The sequence below is a fragment of the Staurois parvus genome, unplaced genomic scaffold (genome assembly GCF_062004578.1).
Source record: "Staurois parvus isolate SC_StPar_1 unplaced genomic scaffold, SC_StPar_1.0 ptg000019l, whole genome shotgun sequence".
Classification (NCBI taxonomy): domain Eukaryota; kingdom Metazoa; phylum Chordata; class Amphibia; order Anura; family Ranidae; genus Staurois; species Staurois parvus.
Genome location: NW_028317815.1, coordinates 31,853,583 through 31,870,826, shown reverse-complemented (window position 1 = coordinate 31,870,826; position 17,244 = coordinate 31,853,583). Strand labels below are relative to the sequence as shown.

Below are 17,244 nucleotides of genomic sequence, written 5' to 3'. Positions count from 1 at the left end.
AACGCAAAATGTATCAAAAAACGTGGCAAAAACGCAATACATGCCTTTCTGCAGCATTTCCATTGAAGTCTATAGAACCAAAAACGCAACTTTTTGCATTAAAAAAAAGTCCCTGACCCTTTCCAAAAAACACACCGGGTGAGAGCGCACAGATGTAAACATGTCCCATAGGAAATCATGTTAAATGGACTTTACTGCATTTCTGCAAAACGCTGCAGAAAACGCTTGGGTGTGAACCTAGGGTTACTGCTTTCTCACAATCAAAATTTTGCTGTAATTGGTAGAAACAAAGTTTGCATTTAATGTCATAACGGCTTTACATTAACCATTAATGGTAATGGTAAATTCATGGAAACATTATTTCACTGTGGTGGTTTGTGGTGTTATGGGTGATTGTAACACTCCAGTATTCATTTTTATGTATGTTGTAGTGTGTCTTGAGTTTACTGAGCTCTAAATAATAAAAATTATACAGTATACTTTTATATACACACTACTTATGTACATTGAGATGACACATTAAGGGCTTCTTCACACCAGCGTTGCTCTCTGAAGAGCGATCCGCATTCTGATCACTCTTCAAAGAACATTTGATAGGCAGTCAGAAGGCGTTGTATCACCTCTTCACTGAACGATTTAACCCCATGAACCTTGTACTACAGCGCACCACTATCGCGTACACTATTGTGGGGAGACTGCAGAATGGCCCCAATCACTTGAAAGCAACAGGGGATATAATTTCCGCTACCTTTGCAGCTAAATGGGGTAGCAGTTGGGGTGCGGTAAAAGCACAGATCAGCCAAAGGGTCTTACCACCCCCCAACCACTAGTGGGAATGAGCTGAATAAATCAAGTTTTTAATAGTTTATGACAGCACACAGCTGGTAATCTAAATTAATGGTCACATGCATGTAGGATTTACAAGGATTCATGTTCCAGTTTGAGCCCGGGTTCACACTAATGCAGTGCTGAATTTGCACCTGTTTCTGTGCATCGCATCATAATCGCACCCCGTTCATGCAAACCGCTGTGGGTGTGTATGTTAATAACACCCCTAAATCGGTTCGCAAAATGCGATGTGCAGAATTGGCTTGCATAGATGTGAATACCCATGCGATCCGATTCTAGTGTGGGCAAAAAAGGGGTCTTGCACCTTTCTGGTGCAAATGTGGTGCGATTTGCACAGAATTCACATGTAATTTGCACAGGAATGCGGTGCGGTTCCTGTGCGAATCACATGTGATGCTCCGCAGAAAAAAAATCACACAAAAAATCCCATGAACTTTGTATGTTTACATAGAATCGCACTGATCACATGGATTTCCTCCAGCAATCCACGTGCGTGGTTTGGACTTTTCGTTTAAATTGGGCCAATAATTGCATTGATCAGCTGCTTGGAACTGAACTGGAGTAGCAGTGTGTATAAGAAAGTCTGAGCCAGATAAAGAATTTTGTACATTAGGAGGCTGCGCTAATCTCAGCTCGTTTACGTAATGGGGCTGATTAGATGAGCGACAGCTGTAGGGCAGCGATGGCTCATTTCTTTTGCCTCTGCCAACACAATCGCTGGCTGCTGCTATTTTATTTTTCATAGCAAATCTGCAGCTTGTAATTTTCCTTGGAGTGTCCTCTTGAGAGTTAAACCTCTAATTCCATCTCTTGCTCCTTTGCATTGCATGAAGTAAACAGATCTATTTACTGAAATACCGGGTAAGAATAAGCAGCTGTACGATAGCTTGGATCTTTTTTTTACCATTTTCACATTTCAGATGACAGCTTATTGATTAGGCAATGACTTTGTCAAAACTAAATTACTAAATGTATTATTTTGTTTTGTAGACAAACAGAAGTTGTTTGGTTGTATTGTCCTGTATAAAGGGAAACATTTACAAAAAAGAAATATTTTGGATTCGCACTTTTTCGGATCTGACCAGTGATATCCAGGGATAGCTTCAAACAAGAGCAAAATGTATTCTGCAAATTGTTTTGTTCACCACAACATGGGTACAAATGATATAAAATCATCTTTCTTTTTTATAATTTTTTCGTAATACAGTGGTACAAAAGAATGAAAAAAATAAACAATCTAAACCATAAAAAAGATTTGCAGGAACTGTTAAAAAAAAAGAGTACAGAGAAACAATAGAAAATAGCTGGCAGCAGATCCCAACAGAGACATGTGTGGGGGCGTGAGCAGGCATTGCAGTGTGTACTATAATTGGCATAGTAAGCAAGGCTGGTATACCGCCAAATATATACCTCCTGTACCTAGATTGCAACCTCTACTGTCAAACTGACAGCAGCTTCTATTGGTGGCATCCTTGGCAATCCACTCATTACAGAATACAGTAGTGATGAGAAACTACTGAGCGCAGGGGGGGAACCCAGGGGATCGACACTCCCAGAAGTGTCTTGTAGGAAGGGGATTAATCGGCCATGAAAAACAAAATCGGTATTCCTTTGCTTCTTTACGTATGCAGATCTTTCTTAACCCTAGGTTCACACCTAAGAGTTTTCCGCAGCATTTTGCAGAAATGCAGTACAGTCCATTTAACATGATTTCCTATGGGGCACATTCCGCATTTTCACCCGGTGCATTTTTTGGAAAGGGTTAGGGACATTTTTAAACGCAAAAAGTTGCATTTTTGGTTCTATAGACTTCAATAGAAACACTGCAGAAAAGCATGTAGTGCATTTTTGCTGCGTTTTAATCTGCCTAGCAACAAAAAGTTAAATACATTTTTAAAAAATGCATAATGCAGCAAAAACACAGCAAAAAAACATGTGCAAAAAAGGCAAAATGCACTGCAAAAAGCACTGCAGAAACGGATCAAACTCAAACTGCATAGGTGTGAACCTAGCCTAAAATATATGTTGCAAATGACAAGTCACTTTAAAATGACCCTTACATGAACCAAGCCCTGAAATGTAACCATACCCCCTAAAATGAACAAGAAATTATTACCTACAAGTAATCCGATCCTAACCCTTGCCCTCACCCTAACCTTTACCCTAACCCTGAAACATAATTCTTAGGGGTCTATTTTTTAATTTTTTTTTTAAACATTTGCTGTGAGAATCTCTAGCATTTGCACAGCTATTTGAATAATTCCTGTTATGTACTTAAAGCGTTGTTCCACCTGAAAAAAATAAAATTTAGCAGCTACAAAAACTGTAGCTGCTGACTTTTAAAATACAGTCACTTACCTGTCCCTCGGTCCAGTGGTGTCCTCACCACGGCTGGTTTCACCAGCCGTCTTTTCTCCCTGGCGCTGGCATCTTCAGTGTGGGCTCCCAGCTGTGACAACTTGTGGCTTCACAGCTGGGTGCCCACTGCGTATGCGCAAGAAGCACTGTGCTTTCTGAATGGCCCCATAGTCTTCTGGGACCTGTCACGTGTCCCAGAAGATTATGGGGAGGGAGGGGGGAAGACCACGTCCACTTCCATTCGTTTGACTAGCATACGGAAGTGGGAGCGGGTACCTGTCAAATTCGGGTACCTGTTCCCCCCTCTCCCCAAAGGTTTCAATCCTTAATGGGGAGCGGGGGACAAAGGCTTATAGTGGAACTTACCCTTTTGGGTGGAGCTCCGCTTTAATATGTTTATTACCTCTGATCGTTAGATCCATCCAGTGTGCATAATGTGGTATTTTCCTGAAATTCCTCAGTCACGAAAATGCATTATGGCCACCTGATGGAGCTAATGATCATAATAAATAAAAATACTAAACACATTACTGGAATTATTTGTGACAGTTGTGCTAATGCATAGGCATTCACGCTGTTAATTTTTTATAAATTAACCCCAAACCCTTACCCTTAACCCATAAAAATTAACCCCTAAAAGAGAAGTTTAGGAATATATATATATATATATATATATATAATTTTTTAATTATATTTACCTTGGTGGATGCAGCATTGATCTGATGCTGTATCTGTCCCCTGCCAGTTCTAAGTGTGAGAACTGAGAGGTCAGATACCGCTGATTGCTCAGTTCTCTCCCTCTGCTCTGAGCAGAAAATAGGGACGGTCAGTCTCCGGCTCTCTGATCTGCCCCTCAGCATTCCCTGCAGCGCTGGGCTGTAGAGGGGGTGAGAGGGGCTGACTCAGGCTCTCAGCAAATCGCTGAGAGGCTGAGCTAGCTGTTAGTCCAGGGATCTGGGGTGGATACTGACTTTAAAATCGTGATCTTTCCCCATCCTGGACCAGCTGAGTGATATCAGTTGAGAGCGGACTTTTGCCCGCTGTCGGCTGAAAATGGCTCACAGGAGTGCAGAACGAACTGATCCACAGGAGAAGTACAGCCAAACGAGCGTTGGCTGTACTTCTCCTTTACAGGCTAAGTTGACTTGTGTAGCTCTGTAAAATCTTTAATAATGTTATCCAACCTGTAGGACATTTGGTTCCCCTTAGAACCCTGGCCTGTAAACTACTAGTTAGCAACCTCCGCATCCTGCCTGTTGGGAGTGCTGGGAGTGAGCATCCAGTGATTTTCACGATCCAGCAGCAAGGCAGGACATTGGGATTGCTAACTGGGAGTTTTTCAGCCAGGCTTTTGAGGGAACCCAAATGACCTATAGTTGTGACAATAAAATGAAAGTGGTTGTAAAGGCTGAAGGTTTTTTATTGTCTTAATACATTCTCTGCATTAAAAAACCTTCAATGCTCAGCTCCCCCCCCCCCCCAGCCCCCACTCATGCTTACCTGAGCCAAATCTCAATCCAGTGTTGTGCACTTGAGCAGCGGCTCTCTCTATCCTCATAGGCTTAGAGACAGCAGTGGGAGCCATTGGGTCCTGCTGATTTCAATCCCAGCCTGTGAGGAAGTGGCAGGACCGAGCTACGCTCTGTATGTCAATGGACACACAGAACTGGCTTGTGAGGGAGCCTGCAATGGTGGCCCCATAGCAAGCAGCTTGCTGTGGGGGCACTTGGCAGGAGATAGGATCCAGGAGTGTGGGGGTGGGGGACCCCAAAAGAAGAGGATCAGGGCTGCTCTTGCACAGAGCAGGTAAGTATAACATGTTTGTTATATGTATGTCAAAAAAATGCACAAAATATTTTGTGCTGTTTTTTTATATACATATGACATTCATGGATGTCTACATTAGTTTCTATAACATGTTTGTTAGTTAAAATAAAAATAGATTGAAGTGGTTCTAAAGTCTGAATGTTTTTTTTCTTCATGCATTCTGTGTATGAAGGTAGAAAACCTTCAGTGTGTAGCTTCCTCCCTCAGCCCCCCTAATACCTGAGTCCGATCTTGATCCAGCGATGTGCAGGAGAGCAGTGTCTCTCCTAGGTCTCTCCCTCCTCATTGGCTGAGGCACAGCAATGGGAGCCATTGGCTCCCGCTGCTGTCCATCGCAGCCAGTGAGGAGGGAATTGGGGGTGAGGCCGTTTCAGAATCAAGCAAGCACAAGTGCCCCCAGAGCAAGTGGCTTACTCTAGGGGCTCTCTCAGGGGGAAGGAGCCCAAGGCACCCAAGAAGAGGAGGATCGGGGCTGCTCTGTGCAAAACCATTATACAGAACAGGTATGACATGCTTGTTTTTTTTTTTTGGAGCTTTTACTATCAAATTAAGAATTACAACCACTTTAATGGACATTTTACAAAGCTACAGTTTTTAATACCTCCTGGGACTCTTTGATTGCCTAGGCTATTTTATGAAAACTTAGACCTAAACCCCAACCCTAATCTAACTCCTAACCTTTAATACCTGAAAACCTTTTCTGCACCAACTTCATTCCTCTCTTCCTCCCCCAGCCAGTTAGATTCAGCCAAAGCCCTTCAGTCAACTATTACATTTAAGATTTTGTTTACAAGACATCATTTTCATTTGCAGTTTTGTGGCTGTGGGACAAAAGATAACCAGAGGTAAACAATAAATAAATCTGAATGACTTTGGCTTGCAGAACGAACCTAATTATTAATGTCTCTGCTGCATGTAACACATGTAGCACATACCTATGCCGCAGACCTCAGAAATCAAGTGACAGATGTTCATAACCTTAGGGAAGTCTTTTTTTTTTCTTCTTTTTTTTGCACAGAGCTGCTACTAGTTTTCTTAGCCACTGGCAAAAGACACAGACTGCTTTCTAAAAAAGAAATGAATTAGATTAATATATAAATATTTAAAACTCTGGTGATTGTGCTCCCCCTACTGAAATACTTCAGAAGTACAGCCGCTCAATAATACGTCTGGCTGCATTTTTAATCCTGCATCAAAGTGCTTTAATTATTATTTAAATAGTTACGTTTTATGTTTTGGATGTTAAATTATGTATACACATTACAGTGAGAATAAAAAAGACTGTATTCTTTTTTTTTTTTATCTAACACTAATCAATTTTGCATTGAAGCATACTATATTCCTTTCCAAGTAAATTAGCTTGCTTTTCCCAACTCTTTTCATGTAAATGGTAAATGACATTTATAAAGCAGTAAGAAGCTTCTGTAATTTAAAATACATTCACTAGGAATATTCATCATTAGAAAATATTTGAAGAATGCCACATTCCTTACTTTAGAAATTGTCTCCTTAGTGCTACAAAGTAATTTAAAAAGGCGATTGAAGTCATTATGCAAAATCCTGCAACATACAAAATGTTAGCATGACAAAGAAAACTAATATAATCTGATTCTTATATTTCATTAAACAGTGAGATCTCCCTTTAGAAATATATGGGAAATCCATGTGTCAGTGCGAAAACAATTCTGTACAGCATTGTCTGTAATCTGCCCCTGTTGCGTAGGGAGCACACTGTTGAGCTGCTTGATGGTGGTATGTGGCTTTTCTGTTTACTTTCAAATGAGCATACAAAATGTTTTAAGGGACCTTTGTATTTAAAATAATTTAGGATTGTGTCATGCATGGACGCAATACCAGGTTTTGCCAACAGGTGACACAAAAGTGAAATTTGTCATTGAATTTCGACAAATTCTTTAGCTGGAGATGGGGCCATTTTTAAAATTTGGCAGTCCATATTGTAAATAATCTCAGTGATTTAAATGGCAAAAATTACGAATTTCACTTTGTTACTAAGGGCCCTACTTCTCTGTCTATGTGTGTTTTGGGTAAAAGTCTTTAGTTTAACCCATTCATCCACCATGTCCGATAAATTTACCCTTATTATCTACTAAGGTGTATTCGTCGGGCAGGTGTTAATGGGAGTGTGAGGCTTCGGTTAAGGGGTGATGTTTTTAATGTTAATTTCAATACTGTATTTGACACTCATATATTGAAAGATGTATAATTGCAAGGCCCCTTCCCTTGCCTGAAAAACAGAGAGTGGTAATAAAGTTATTTCTACAGCTACAGTAATGGTCATGGTATAGATAAGCATTGGTACCTTTGAAAAATTATTTGCAAGTGGAAATCAAAGTGGAAATCTTTGGTAGATGTACATACTATATGTTTAAACACTGCATGTAATATGCTGGTGGCCATTGCAATGGAAATTTAAAACAAAAAATTTACAGACATTTAAAAATTCACTGATCTATGCTCTGCATCTAGCAATGTTTATTGAATAAGTCAGCAGATCCACATATTAGAGTTCTTGTAGGTACATATCTGCCAGCTGTCCCTGATTTCTATTGACCATCCATGGTTTTTAGAGCGTCGTCAGTGTAAATTATGGCTCTCTAAGGGCTCGTTCACACTTGACTGTTTTACCAACGCTTGCCAAACGCCCCTATACCGTTTGGCAACCGTTGGTCCGGCGTTTGTGGAGCGTTTTGTAACGCTCGGCAAACGCTCCGCAAACGCCGCATGCGCGGTTTAGCGGTGGTTGCTAGTGCTGCAATGTGCAGAATTGTCAGAGGCTTTTGGGAAGCGGTAAAAACGCTTCCCAAACGTCTCCCTGCCGCCTGCACACAATGCTAGTGTGAACGTAGCCTAATGTCTGTATATTTAAACTATAAATCCCTGTTTTTGTTAAAATGTGTTCTTGCTCTTAATTAATATTGTACTGGATGTTTAAGTCATTTTTATAATGGGAATATGTCGAAATGCATAAAGAAAATATACTCCAATTTAAATGGGGATGTTGTAGTCCACAGTTGTAAAGGCATGAATCAAGAAGCATTGACATGTATATTGAGATACTGCATTCACTCCAGTTATACCATGCATTTCAATAACAAGGCAATTAAGCCAGCAGATGGCTCCCTAATGTTTTGTAATATACTTGGGAGGAAAAAAGGCGCCAAAGTCAGTTTAAACACTATAAACACATACCTTAGGTTCCAAAATCATGACTTGGCAAGCTGTGATTTAATAGAAAAAGTCAAGAAAATGTATACTTGTGTTGTGTAGGGTTTTTTTTATTATTTTAGGTCACATAATGAAATATGCTTTGCTTCATATTAGATCAACTGATCAGTGTTATATCATCATATTAGATCAGCTCATTCCTTTGCTAAAATGTAATCTCAGTATTAAAAAAGAACTTGTAAATCTAGAATAATATGGGCAGACTTACTAAACCAGTGGTAACCAAACCTGAGATCATTGTCCCTATTTTTGAGAAATACAATGCAAATCTGGCTTAAAGACAGAGTAGACTATATAGTTCCTGAGCACATGGATCCATTGTATTAAAGTCCAACCTTGAAGAGCTAACATCCTTTAAAGTGTAACATTTATGTACTCTCAGTTTTAGATATAATAAGAGTCTTGCTGCAAGAGGTTTGGGTCTTGCCATCACTGGGTGGCGATGGGATACCTGTGTAGTGTAGAGGTAAAGCCATATTTCTTATAGCAGTGCCCTTGAAGACCTGTTTCTTTGTTGATATGTAAGATTCTTCTGCTACCTGCCTACAATTCTTGTCTAAGGAGGGCCCTTGAGATATCTTTCACTTTGGTGAAGTTTTTCTATAATGTCATCTGCCAGTGAAGGTGTTTAACAAAGACATCTAGAGTGGAACTACATCAGAAGTGTTTTGCACCACTTCAAATTCCAAAAAAAACACGGGTAAAAGGACTGTCACAAATCAAAACTTCTTTTGGGTATTTATTGTTGGCTTGTGTCACCGTACAGCAGAATATATCTTCTTGTTTCAGGGGCAGCTGTAAAATTTTGTATTTCCCTTTGCGTCCCTTTGAGTCCTGGTGACAATGGGCACCGTGTAGGCAGGGCCATTAGAACATGGGCACAATGCTTTATTCCTGTGTACCACTAACAGGCCTCTTGCCCTAATTTCACATTAACGTGAGTCCCTGCTCCCAGAAAGAGCAAATAAGCGTACATTTCCCAGCACATGTACATTACAAGGCCCAGCACTTAAACCTGCAATCTTCCCAGCTGAACAAGTTCAAAAGATATATAACACACAGTATATCCCCAAGTGGAAGATATATATATATATATATATATATATATATATATACAGTATATATAAAATAAGTATGTGTATATAATCCGCTTTACTGAATATAAACTGTGCTCAAAATGGTAAATTCATAAGTGAAAAAAATATTAAATTAATAAGTGAATAAATAAAACCATATATAGCTGCTACTTCCTCCTGTAAACAAAAAATTGTAACCAATAAATATTATTTTGAAATGGCAAAATATATATGCAGCGCTCTGTAAATCATAAAAAATTAAAAACAATTCATTAACAAAAAGTCCATCAATAAAAGTCCCCTTTTTAAAATCACTGTGTGGGTTGAATTTTTCAAAATAAATCACCATATGACTGTAAATAAATAAATATCCAAATTGTGCTGTGCTCCCCCTTTAGGTTTGCACTCACCAACTTTATTTCCTCCCACTCTCATGGTTGTCAAAATACGCTTTGATTTAAACATATATTTCTTCAGACCAGGATAATCGCTCATATACATCAACTTTTCTCAGGATGGTTTCAACACTCCAAACCAATAGCCTCAGTGAATGACTTTCCACAGCAACTTTCCCAGAATGGCTCCAATACTCCAGACCTACAATCTCTGGATATGACTCTCTTAAAAATGGACAGTGTCAGTAGGGCAGTGGACGGTGTCAGTAGGGCAGTGGACGGTGTCAGTAGGGCAGTGGACGGTGTCAGTAGGGCAGTGGACGGTGTCAGTAGGGCAGTGGACGATGTCAGTAGGGCAGTGGACGATGTCAGTAGGGCAGTGGACGGTGTCAGTAGGGCAGTGGACAGTGTCAGTAGGGCAGTGGACGGTGTCAGTAGGGCAGTGGATGGTGTCAGTAGGGCAAAGGTTGTTGTAAGTCTATTTGCTGTGACAGCATGCTGGCTCTCTCGAGTCTCAGAAGAGGAGTTCTCAGTCGCCACGTAACAAGTGCTCAATAGACTGTTGCAGAGTTCACTGGGTGTTGCAGCCAGGTAGGATTCATTACTGAATATCTGATGTACATCAAGGAGCACTTCTTCATCGGCACATTGATTCGCACATCCGCTGAAGGAACGGTGTAATGTGCGGATAAAGATGTTCACATCTGCACGTTTTCACTCGGTGTGTTTTTGGAAAGGGTCAGCGACTTTTTTTAATGCAAAAAGTTGCGTTTTTGGTTCTACAGACTTCAATGGAAACGCTGCAAAAAAGCATGTATTGCGTTATTGCTGCATTTTTTTATGCGTTTTGCATTTTAAATCTGCCTAGCAACATGAAAAATTAAAAAGAAAAAACCGCAAAACGCACCAAAAACACAATGCAGAAACGGCTCAAACGCAACATGCATAGGTGTGAACCTAGCCTTAGACCCTCTGTGTGAGCTCTCTCTGCCACACAACCCACTAAATATATACTAGGGGAAGGCTCCACCGCGTGGCCACACTGGGAATTGTACGAACATCAGCTTTTAACCGGGGCACATTTTGAGTGTGCTTCTTCACAGAGGTAACCCAGGTTTTAGTCAAAATCTAACACAGGTACTAATGCTGCCCCATTCTAAACCTAGAATTTATCTCTTGCCAATCTCACCACATTTAAGAGAATGCATATGCATATTTGCATAGATTGTTACCTTTGGACTGTTGCTGAATAAGAGTAGATCTTGGAGTCTTGTAGTACAATATACTTACTGTAAATGTCTCACTGTGCCGAATGTTATAAATTGACTCATTGTCAGTCTACTGCTGGCAGTATATATTGTATGGTTATACAGTGAACTAAGTTTCATAGGTTTACATTGAAATCCAAATGTGCTTTGGCTCACATTGGAACCAATGTATTCATAACATCTGGGCTAGGTTATATTACACAGTGATTGGATTGGTAGGAATTGTATTCATTAGACATAAGCAGATTGCTGAACTGGACATGCAATCTCTTCTTTCAATCAATTTTCGCACATTTTAATTGTATTTTTTTTATTTTTTGCCAGTCAGCCCGAGCTAAGGCAGGAGCTTTACAAGGTACTTTTAATCTCCTGCTATTGACAGATTGAACCACATGCAGGCACTTTCCTAATTTTTCATCAGGAGATTAAAATGTACCATAATAAGGGATGGAATATTGCTGACACTGTACATTTCCTGAGTACTGTGAAGAGACCAGGTAGTTGGAGACAGTAATCCACATGAGTTGTCATAATGACCCGAATCTGCACTGTGTCTGCATAAAAGTATAGTTTCACGTGGTTGCAGGATGCTTTTTTATTTGAAGATTAAAATGTATTTCTACAGCAGACCGTACAAGCAACTGTAATAGTAACAGATACATTTTTAAATGATGTTAATCAGCAGAGTCTGTGAATGTTTAAAGTACAACTACAAGTTATTAAAGTACAGTCCTTTGAAGAATTGTGTTGTGCTCCAAATCTTGATTACCTCTAATTTTATTGCAAATTCTGATCACATGGTTCGAAATACCGCTACTCTTGGCCAAAGTGTGTAAAGAGAGTGGTAGATGGGGTTATCCACAATCCCCATAGTTTCCCAGTAGCCCATCACATTATTTACAGCATGACGTCACTGCATCAGAACAAGCCCAGACAATGTAAAAGGAGCCAACTAGCTTTTAGTCCTCATGCACGCTGGACGTATTTTGCATTGGTGTGTAGCAGTGTTTTTCTGCGTTTGCGTTATTTATCCTTTCCCCAAAAAAAAATATTTGTTTGCTCAAAAAAAGTCCAAAAACACTGGTTTGCTGCGTTTTACCACATTTTACAGCTAAAAACACTCCTCTAGGAATCCACTAGTCCTGGGTTTTCTTCCAGCCAAAAAACATCCCTGCCAAAAAACGTTGATTACAGTTTATGTGTGCATGGACACATAGGATAACATGCTGGGGGGTTCACTAGCTGTAAAAAAAAATGTCAAAAGCCAAAAACAGCAGCTGTAAAAAAGTGTGTATGAGGACTAAGACATTTTTTTGGCTGGAAAATAACCCAGGACTAGTGGGTTTCTAGAGGAGTTTTTTAGCTGTAAAATTGCTCTAATGACGAAAAATGTGGCAAAACGCGGTAAACTGCCGCAAACCAAAGTTTTTGGACTTTTTGACCAAAAATAAAAGTTAATTAAAAAAAAAACACAAAGACATAAAACGATGCTAATCGTGGCAAAATGCCGCTAAACACTAATGCAAAAATGCTGAAAAAGCTGAAAAACTCATATTTATTGTGACTTTACACAGCTAACTTTACCAGCCTTATCAAAACGTCCAGTGTGCATGAGGACTCATAGCAGTGTGCTTTAAGCATTGACCCCTGAAAAGAGGATATGATAAAATCAAACTTCAGATGCCAGGATTAAAGTTGGATTTTGCAGTTTACCAGGGATTTAATGGTAAATACAGACAGCCAATTATCTTTACTATTGATGCTTAATTGCATTTTTTTGTTTATCCCCTAGTTTTACTTTAATATTTTTTTATAAAATGTTAAACCAGATACACAGGGAAATGACATTTCTGAAACTGGTACAAGTTGAGAAGTCAAGGTTATGGCTATTTTTATTCATTTCAATCCAATTTTATACCTCGTGTTGCTGGACTTCAAATGCTGAGAATGATAGATTGAAAGGAATATTGTAGGGTGAGTGGTAATAATGAAAAACAAAAGTATATTTCTGGCAGTAACGGCCAAAAAGCTATTTGATTGTTTTATTTTTCCCACTAAACAGAGGATTTTATTGCATTTAGCTGGGATTCTGTTCTATGTATTTACTTTTGTGTCTTTACTTCCATTGTTACTATTAGACTAGATAATCTCTTCAGATTGTGACTTTTATTGCCCAATGTCCTGCTCGATATGAAGTTATGTTAACGACAACATCAGTAAATACCAATTAATTAGGTGGATAATAAACCATTATTGGCAAAGGGAAAGGGCACAAACATAAGCCTCAAATATCACTTGGATGCCAAATTTATATAATTTATTACATTTATACCTTGGAGTTATCCATGCACACTGGCATTTGCTTATGCTTGTTTTTTATTTTGAATGTTTAACAGAGTTTCTGGGGGAGAGCTGTTTGACCGAATAGTGGAGAAAGGATTTTACACTGAAAAAGATGCAAGCACGCTTATCCGTCAGGTGTTAGATGCCGTTTTCTACCTTCACAGACTTGGAATTGTACATAGGGATCTGAAAGTGAGTAACAACATTAAAACCTTGTGTTTGGTGTGGATGACACTCCCATACTGGGTTTATCATGTACTAAACTGTGATTTTTTTTTGTTTGTTCCTGTCTAGCCTGAAAATCTACTGTATTTTAGTCAAGAAGGAGAATCAAAGATTATGATAAGCGATTTTGGTCTCTCCAAGATGGAAGGTAAAGGAGATGTGATGTCAACAGCCTGTGGAACCCCTGGGTATGTTGGTAAGTGACCGCATGATGGTGTATTGAAAAAATTCTGAGGTGGATGTCATGAAATAAATGCAAGTGAGCCCCTTTCAGATGGGGCGGATCCATCAGTGTGTTCCCCCTGCTCAGCGGGGGGATATCTCGGCTGATCCCCGCTGAACAGGCAGATGACAGGTCTCTGTCCAATGTGCTGCTGCTGCAGAGCGGACACAGACACTGCCCACTTTTTTTTAATGGGATGGTCCGATGGAAACAGACTGCTTGTCCATTTTCTCCCGATTGTCATCCGATCCGATAGACGGATGGGAAATGGATCCCCATCTATCTGTTTTTGGCGTGCAGGATTGGATCACCCGCCGGTCCATAGAAGTCTATAGATGAACCAATCAGGTCTGCCTGAAAAACGGACAGGCAGACCCCATCATTCCTCTCGTTAGAGCATCATATCTGTGTTTATTTCCCTGTCCCAAAGTGCGTCACATCTTAAACTGGCTATAGGTGACTTTTTTTTTGATCAGCCAGTGTGCTGATTGAAATGAACAAACAGATTCCTCCATCCACACAAGAGAGATGGGCAGAGGAATCCTCCCAACTGGGACATTGTATTCTGACAATCTTCCTCTGCTGTCCTAATACACTGATCAATGGCTGCAGTTGTTGATTCACAAAAGTTTTCCAACATTACTATTCAATAGGAATAATGATCTAGTGATCAACTGTCTTTAAATGGGAACAATCATACATGGATCGAAATGTGGCTGGTCACTGCTGAACCTACTGGATTTCAATCGAAAGCAGAAAGGCTGTATATAACAATTTAATCAGCATGTTGATAAGGAGGAAAAAGAGTAGAAGGAAATCAATATGCAGAATAAACTTCGGCTTGAATGGTTTTTTTAGCAGTAAGGAATAAAGAGCATATGTTTTAAAAATTGCAAGAGTTGGCTATGGAAGCAGTCAATGCATAGCAAACAAATGATTGTTGATGTTGCTCAGAGCAGCTAATATAGGGCTTTACAAACATTATCTTTTTTTTTTGTACATATTGAGTTAAAAGCTACATCAAGGGCAAGTGAAGTAGATGTCCGGAATCCTCCCTTTTAAAGTGAATGCCTTTGAGAGCCCATTGGATTTTATTATCTTGCTAAACTCAGATAGGAATCTGGGTAGAGGGATACACGATCATATTTACATATAGCATTTACAAAAATCTGATTTTTATGTTACATTTAGATTAGTATGACAAATAGCCCCTTTAGGTCCAGAGCAGGGTGGTGGATGGAGTTTACCTGTTGCCTAGACTGTGGCTTTTAATAAAATAAGCTGGTGGTAGTGGTAGAGGTCTGCCCAGCAGTATGCAGGGGATTAAGCACTGGCTTGGCAGACATTTGGGCTTTACAACACAACACATGCAATGCATGCATTTTAGTACAAATCAATGCAAAATACCCTTTTTCCTCCTTATTTGCGTGATTGCAAAGCTCCATCATGACGTGTCGCTGGTGGGAGGGAACTCCATCATTAACAACATTGGCGAGCTGTAGTGTTACTTAGTGGCTTTCCATGGTGTAAATCTGTCAGCATCTCAGCAGTGAAGTCACACAGGCCTTCTCCATGACTCTACCTTTCTCTTGCAGCTCCTCGGGATGACGGTGAACCCCCAAGAAAACCCCTCTCTTTTCATGGGATTTTCAATTTATGCCCCCCTGGAGACAAGAGGAGTTCAATTTATACCCCCTTTGAACTCCTCCTGTCTCCTGGTCTAATGGAGCTTGTGGTTTCTCCTCTCTGCATTGCAGTAGCACTGCTTATAGCCCAAACTACATATCCCAGCATTCAATATTCTGTAATTGTGACTCAAGAGTACTACATATCCACCAACATCATCTTGAGGCAGAAATAATTAACTTTTCTCAGGGCAATTCTGACAGCAATAAATCTAATGTCCTAATACTAATGTCTAATACTCAGTAGCAGCATACCTGGTTAGATGTGTAACGATGATGAATAACCACAGGCAGGAAACCCTTAACCCCCCGGTCACATCAAGCCCGACTTTGAAATCGTGCGACTTGCAGTGAAGTTGCACGATTTCAAAGACGGGTGACCTACCGAATTCAGGTGCGATTTGCAAGACATCTGACACAGATGTCTATGCAAATCGCACGAAAAGTAGTGCATGTACTACTTTAGAAATCGGTGTGGCTCCGACCAAGTCGGAACCACAGGGATTTGACTGCCGTAATTGCAGACAATAGGGTGCGACTTTGCATGCGATTTGCAAGTCGCATGGCATGCAAATCGCATGCCAAGTCTCACCCAGTGTGGCCAAAGTATAAATACACTTTGCATCTAGATAGGTAGATTGATTGATAGATAGACAGATAGATAAATGGATTGATTGATCAACAATATACATAGACAATATGTGATCTTGGGTAATGACATTGTTGATGTCCCTCTTGCTAAAATCCTCTGCTTGTCCCTGCTTATGCATTCAGACTGTAGCTGCTGACCATGGCCAATTTGCGTGCATTTTTTATTCAAGACATATTACACTTTTGCCTCTTCAAGTTCACAAGGATATTTGACTGCGGCCTTTTTCTGCTGCCTAGCACTGAGCATAGGTGTTGTGTTCTGCCACTCTACAGGACTGTCCTGAACTGTTGGTAGTCCTGGAACAGAAATTGCTGCACCTATATTTTCCTTTATGAAATGCACAAAACGTTTCTGCTGTGGAAAATGCTAATCAGAGGCAGGGACTCTGAAGGTCAGTTAGTGTTTTATTAAATGAATATGATGCATTATGAAACGGCATTAAATCTGGCAGTGGATGACCAAGAGCCAGTGTTTTTCTAGAGCCAGCACTTTTGAGACAAGCAGAAAAATGCTTTGCACACTACCAGTTCTCTAAAAGCCGGCGATGTGAGCGGGCCATGACATAGCAGCTTTCCTACTTCCTTTTGGACACAGGTACAATATATTCCATACTTCCTAAATGTCTCAATTACCAGGGGTCAGCCACCTTTAAGTTGGAATTTTTGTTCATCTGAGTAGGAGTTAGGCCAGGGGTGTCAAACTGCCAGCCCTCCAGCTGTTGCGAAACTACAAGTCCCATCATGCCTCTGCCTTTGGGAGTCATGCTTGTAACTGTCAGTCTTGCAGTGCTTCATGGGACTTGTAGTTGGGCAACAGCTGGAGGGCCACCAGTTTGACACCCGTGGGTTAGACAGTTTATCACCGGAGTTTGCTGAGTTTAGGAACTTTGGTAAGTTTACATTTTATTTGAAGGTTCATTACCAGAACTTTAAGGGAAAAAAAGGACAAGATAAGTGGAGTTTTTCTATACTATGTTGATACAATATTTGAGATATACTGTAGGCACTGAGAGAACTTGTGTTCATACATTTGTAAATTATAACTCGTAGTAGTTGAAGAGCGTTGTACCCTGTTGGCTATCAATTAATGAATAATTT

The 17,244-nt window shown here is 40.1% G+C and overlaps 1 protein-coding gene across 1 annotated transcript in view; it reads left to right on the top strand.

The window, feature by feature from the left end:
- Nucleotides 1-17,244, top strand: part of CAMK1D (calcium/calmodulin dependent protein kinase ID) — a 356,591-nt gene that overhangs the window by 286,351 nt on the left and 52,996 nt on the right. Inside the window, exons 4-5 of the mRNA XM_089686269.1 lie at nucleotides 13,416-13,554; nucleotides 13,657-13,783. Coding sequence (XP_089542395.1) covers nucleotides 13,416-13,554; nucleotides 13,657-13,783 — 266 coding nt within the window. The remainder of the gene's footprint in view (nucleotides 1-13,415; nucleotides 13,555-13,656; nucleotides 13,784-17,244) is intronic.